Genomic DNA, 5,825 nt, shown 5'->3' with positions numbered 1-5,825 from the left:
CATATATCATATGACATATGTAGATGAGTATAGAATGGATACTAATCCTGCACACCCCCAGCTGTATCCTGGAAATGATTCCTCCACGATCACCCCATTATCACGATGCATGTGCAGCCCCTGCCAGGGAGTGACTCCTGTGCTGTCAGTTAGAGGATGATGTCAGTGCATCCCAGGCTGCTGGTCCAGGCCGGCAGGGAAGGGGTGACACTCCAGCAGACACTTCTCCACTGGTGGTTGCCGATTTATTTATTTATATATATTTTTTTTAAGATCCCCCTTGACCCCGCCTACTGTTAGATTTTGGCTCCAATGGCAACCGGGGATGGGCGTGACCCGAGAGTGCGCCGGGCCGCTGATTGGCCCCGGCGGGGGTGATGTAATGCCTATGATCGCTGGGATAACTAGTACCCGGGCTGGAAGTCCTGCAGAAGGGAGCACGGGCGCCGAGCATTCCGGTAGCAGCAGGGACCGGAGCGGGGCCGGGGGGCTTTACCTCCCCCATAGACCGTACCACACCATGGTGCAGCGAGCAGACAGCCTGGAGCTGGACAGCAGCAACAGTAGCAGCAGCAGCCACCCGGCCGTGGACAGCGAGGAGGGCGACTTCCTGGCAGGCAGTCCAGCAGCCCTGGACGACAGCGACCGGGACTGGTGCAAGACGGCCACCGGCCACATCAAGCGCCCCATGAACGCCTTCATGGTGTGGTCCAAGATCGAGCGCCGAAAGATCATGGAGCAGAGCCCGGACATGCACAACGCCGAGATCTCCAAGCGCCTGGGCAAGCGCTGGAAGATGCTCAACGACGGCGAGAAGATTCCCTTCATCCGTGAGGCCGAGCGGCTGCGGCTCAAACACATGGCCGACTACCCCGACTACAAGTACCGGCCCAGGAAGAAGCCCAAGCTGGAGGCTCCCTCCTCCAGCAAGCCGGCTCTGGGGCAGCAGTCTCCGGAGAAGATCCCCGGGGGCATCAGGAGCAGCAGCAGCAAGACCCCGGCTAAGAAGTGCCCCAAGTTGAAAGCCAGCAAGCCCGGGGGCAAATGCCCACAGGGGCACCCGGGGATGGAGGAGGACTACGTGCTGGGCAGCCTGAAGGGGAGCAAGGCAGCCAAGTGCGTCTTCCTGGACGAGGAGGATGAAGAGGATGATGATGAGGAGGAGGAGGACCAGGAAGACGAGCTGCAGGTCAGGATCAAGCAGGAGGAGGACGAGCAGCTGATAGGTTACGGTGCGGCCAAGGTGCCGGCCAGTCCCACCCTCAGCTCCTCGGCGGAGTCCAGCGAGGGGGCCAGCATGTACGAGGAGCCGGGCAGCGCCGGCAGCAGGCTCTACTACAACTTCAAGAACATCACCAAGCCCTGCGCCGCGCAGCCCACCGTCACCCTGGCCCCCTCCTCCTCCTCCCGCTCCTCCGGCTCTACCTCACCCAGCGACAGGGACGACCTCCTCTTCGATCTCAGCTTAAACTTCACCCAGAACCCTCAGGCAGCCGAGCTGGGGAACCCCAATTCAGGAAACCTCTCCCTCTCCCTGGTGGACAAGGACCTGGACTCGTGCAGTGAGGGCAGCCTGGGCTCCCACTTCGACTTCCCCGATTACTGCACCCCAGAACTCAGCGAGATGATTGCAGGGGACTGGTTAGAGGCCAACTTCTCAGACTTGGTATTTACCTACTGATTTTTTTTTCCCCCTGTTATTATTATTATTATTTTTATTTTATTTTTTGTAATTTTTGTATTAATATTTTTGGGCAGGCAAAAAATCAAACAAACTGGGAAGGGATGGGGGACCATTTTTAAAAAAAAACAAAAACTAAATTCATAAAAATTAGGGGAGGGGGGTGGTCTTGATTTCCCTGCCTGCGATTTCTGGCAATTCACTGTAAAATTAGTGAACATGAGGAAGAAGGCAAAACCATTCTGAAAAAAGAAAAAAAAATACAAAAGAAGCTGTTTTTTTTGATGGTCAACGGTCTGGAAAATGTTGTGTAGAAATGTTTATTTCTTGGCAGCTGAGCTGATACTCAAGGGGGTCATTTTGTGTAATCTATTATTATTTTCCTCTGACACATTTCAAATCTGGAAAAGAAAAAAAAAAAGACTATTGGAACCTCTGTTTTTTTGGAGGGAGAAAACTCAACTCATCTCTTCTATGCATCCAATTCTTAAAGCTGCAGGGAGCTGATAACACAGGACCACCGCTTACACTTAACTGTGAACTGTATTCAATCAAAGAGTTTTTACTTTTTTGCAGATCAACACAAAAAAAAAAAAAAATAACATAAAACAAACAAATGTCTCTGGTTTTTCACAATGTGATTTTAATTGCCAACCTTTTTTGTAACTTGTTCCCTTTATACCTCCTTGAATTTCAGACAACCCAGACCTCAGTACAAAACATAAAGGTATTGAAACATTTTTTTGATACATAAACAGACCTCAGTCTTTTTTAAAAATTGAGATATTTTCAGGCGTATTTTTGTACAGTTTTAAAAGGGAACATTCCTGCTGTCATTTCGTTTTTGATGTTGTTTTTTTTTTTTTTTTTTTAAAGTGAGACGTTCAGGCACTTCCTATGGTTTATTTTTTTTTTCTGTTTTAGCATGCAAGTCTGTTGATAAAATTATGTCCTGGTATAAGGATTAAAAATGGAAGAAAAAAATAATCCTTGCATCTAAAAGGCCTTGTGGTTTTAAAACCTTTTTTTTTATTATTTGTACAGCTGTAGTTCAGATTTGTCCAATATTTGTAGGTAAAGATTTATTGAAATGGTGACATAGACCTCCGAGCTGTTAGCTTAAAGATTGTATATGTACTGTAATATAGTAGGATTCTATGTGTATCATATGCTGTGATATGTGGATGGGGCCTGACGGAAGGTATGAAAACTGGATGCTGGAATTTTTGTTTTTTTTGTTTTTTAGCAAGAAAAGGCACATAAAAAAAAAAAAGGTTTCTAAAAATGTGCAATATAACCTGAACAGAAACAAAAGTGAGTACAGACCATCTGCATATTCTAAAGCAAATGATGGAATAACAGACGTGTGCACTGTCTACATCATTGCCTGTTTTCCTAATGCTGAAAGTCTGTATCTTGATGATTTTAATAAATCAGCTGGAACTGATAGAAACTGGTACTGGTGTCAGTGTTTCTGTACAGAAAGATCTTGGAGGAGTGTGGTGGGGGGGGGGGTTGATTTCTTTTGGGCTTTACACCACTGACCAAGTCCATATAGGGGTTTAAGGGTCACAATATTAATATATTAAATCCTAAACAGATGTGATGTATGTATGCAAATGAGTCACTGTACATGATGAATTGGTCGGGGAATTGACACTGATTACATGCTTAGTCTTAACATGTGCATGTGCAGTCAGATGCATTTATTAAAAGAGCTATTACTTAGTTTTCATTACATGTATGTACTTTTATTGCATGCTTTAGAAGGATCCTTCGCTATAGGTACAGGCATTTACATGTACATATCGTTAATGTACTCAGACATGTCTGCATTGTGTGATCTATAAGGTGACTGTAGGCTACATGCAGTGGGGTGGGGGGTGTATTTGGGCGTGTGATAAGAGCTTAGACTCCAGACAGTAGGTTTCTGCTGTAGTAACATGACACCGGGTTAGTGCTTTGTATGCAGCCTGTGTAGGTATCATGACTTGTGTGCTAACCCCACCTTCCAGCCCCCCTACACATCTGCATCATTTCACTCATGTGAGGCTGTCTAGCCAGAGTGCTACAGATCAAACCCAGCCAGCAGACCTGTCCTTTTACAATTCATCTGCCACAGCTGAAGCACATAGAGCAGGGTTGGCTCTTGTAATATTTAGTGGGTAGAGAGCTTTTTAATTATTGACATAGGTTGGTGAGGGAGAGTGTGATGGGTCTAGTGTGCTGCAGAAAATATATCCTATCTGCCTGGACTGTAATTCAATGCACTGCTTATTCTACATTCATTCATAGCTGACACTCCAGCTGCTGTAGAGGTGATCTCTTTGCTCTAGTAACCTGAAATTATAGTTCAAGTACCCCCCCCCCACAAACCTTGTACACCTTTTCAAAGAAAATATATAGGTGTGTGTATGTGCATAATATATATATAATACAATATATATATATATATTTATGTATGTGTGAGCTATACATTGTGTGTATGTATGTATGTATGTATGTATGTATATATATATATAATGTGTGTGTATATGTATATATATATATATATATATATATATATATTTCACACAATCTATGATGTAAATCTCTGCCTGCAGCTGTCGAGGTATCAAAGAGAAGCAGTAATGCAGTGGTCCATGTAATGATTGTATGACTGCCTAAGAACAGGAGAGATTACATCATTGTATGCTGGCAAAGAATAATAAATAGCACAGGATGGGAATCTAATCCCTTAACAGTATGCCATTGCCTACTTGTAACACTGCACCTAGGAGCTACACTCCTAAAGTTAATATATTATTATTTTTTGAAACCCATATTTTGTAGGGCTGGTTGCATGAAAACTAGGTTTATTGCAAGAATATTTTTTTTATTGCAATATATCATTTTCTATTGGTGTGTGTGGTTTTTTTTTTTTTTTTTTTTTAAAGATTACTGTGCATCTGTTCATGAATAGGGTCTTTGGCAAGCTACATCCAGACCAACAGAAGGAGAAATAGCCCCTATGCCCTGGTCAGATGGTCTAAAGAGCATTTATTGGACAGCTACAATAAAACACAGCATCTGTCTGAAAATAAACCAAGTGTAGGTCTGCTTGGAAAGGGAGAGAATGAAAATCCTTAGCAAATGCCTGCACCCTCGGGGCTTTCCGCTTGTGGTGCCTATAGCATGCACAGGAGGTGCTTAGACAACATCCATCAATAGCACTCCCAACCCCCCCATCACCAGACAGCCCTGCGTCTGCTTCCTACACACAGGACTGGAACCATGCACTGAGGAGAGATGGATATGAAACACTAGACAGTCTCTATCACCAGCACACTCACATACCTTGCAAACAACTTGTTTAATGGTTGCTGATCTCTGCTTATACATTCCGGAATAGCAATCCAATTCTGCAGTTTGGTATTGGAAAATTATTCCAGACTCAGGGTTTCAGTGCTGATATTGTATGCAGACTGTCTCACCTTTAAGCTTTATGGAAAAAGAAAAAAAATACATATATAAATAAAAGCAAATTCTGATGTATGTGGAATAAATTACACTGAGTCAGGAGTTTCATGCAAATCATTAAAGTAGACCCTAAGGCTAGGTCACACCAGCATCTGCCAATTGGATAGAGGCACAAAATTGGCAGCTCCTATCAGGTATCTTATCATGAATCCATTCAAGTAAAATATGTCTGATATTATTTCCAATAATACAATTACTTCTGGATCAGCTGAAATGTGTTAATATGCACTTGTTTTGCTAGACCAGTAAATTATCTGGGGTATTGCAAGGTTACAAATAAATAAAAATAAACTGCTAAGCAAATTGAGTTTCTAAACGTTGCATTTTTTCCTGGTTTGTAATTCTGGAGATGTAAAGGTTGATGATATATGCATGACTTTTCAGATTGTCTGTTTTAAAAAGAGAAAAATAAATAGATATCTTTAGCTAGTCATCTGTTAAAGGGAACTGATTGATATAAGCCTAGTCCAGTCCTAAGGGTAATTATTCCTAGCCCACAAATAAAGGGCAATCTGCTTACAATTACCATTCACTCTGCTAGTAATTTAAGGAGAAACAGCTTCGATTTTTTTTTTTTTTTTCTGGTCATTTAAACCTGACAGCCTAGCATGTAGAAATGAAGAGA

General features: G+C 43.1%; 1 protein-coding gene across 1 annotated transcript; it reads left to right on the top strand.

Annotated features, from left to right (window-relative positions):
• The first annotated feature begins 423 nt into the window (after positions 1-423).
• SOX11 (SRY-box transcription factor 11) lies at positions 424-3,168 on the top strand. Its single transcript, XM_088479521.1, has one exon. The coding sequence runs from the start codon at positions 521-523 to the stop codon at positions 1,679-1,681; it is 1,161 nt and encodes a 386-aa protein (XP_088335647.1). The 5' UTR covers positions 424-520; the 3' UTR covers positions 1,682-3,168.
• The last annotated feature ends 2,657 nt before the right edge of the window (positions 3,169-5,825 follow it).

This window comes from Taudactylus pleione, unplaced genomic scaffold (assembly GCF_031769625.1).
Source record: "Taudactylus pleione unplaced genomic scaffold, aTauple2 ptg000238l, whole genome shotgun sequence".
Classification (NCBI taxonomy): Eukaryota; Metazoa; Chordata; class Amphibia; order Anura; family Myobatrachidae; genus Taudactylus; species Taudactylus pleione.
Note: the sequence above shows the minus strand (reverse complement) of the source record. Positions and strands in the feature narration are given on the sequence as shown.

What these genes read in the sequence shown, in the direction of transcription:
- SOX11 (XM_088479521.1), top strand. Translation starts at nt 521, where the DNA reads ATGGTGCAGCGAGCAGACAGCCTGGAGCTGGACAGCAGCAACAGTAGC.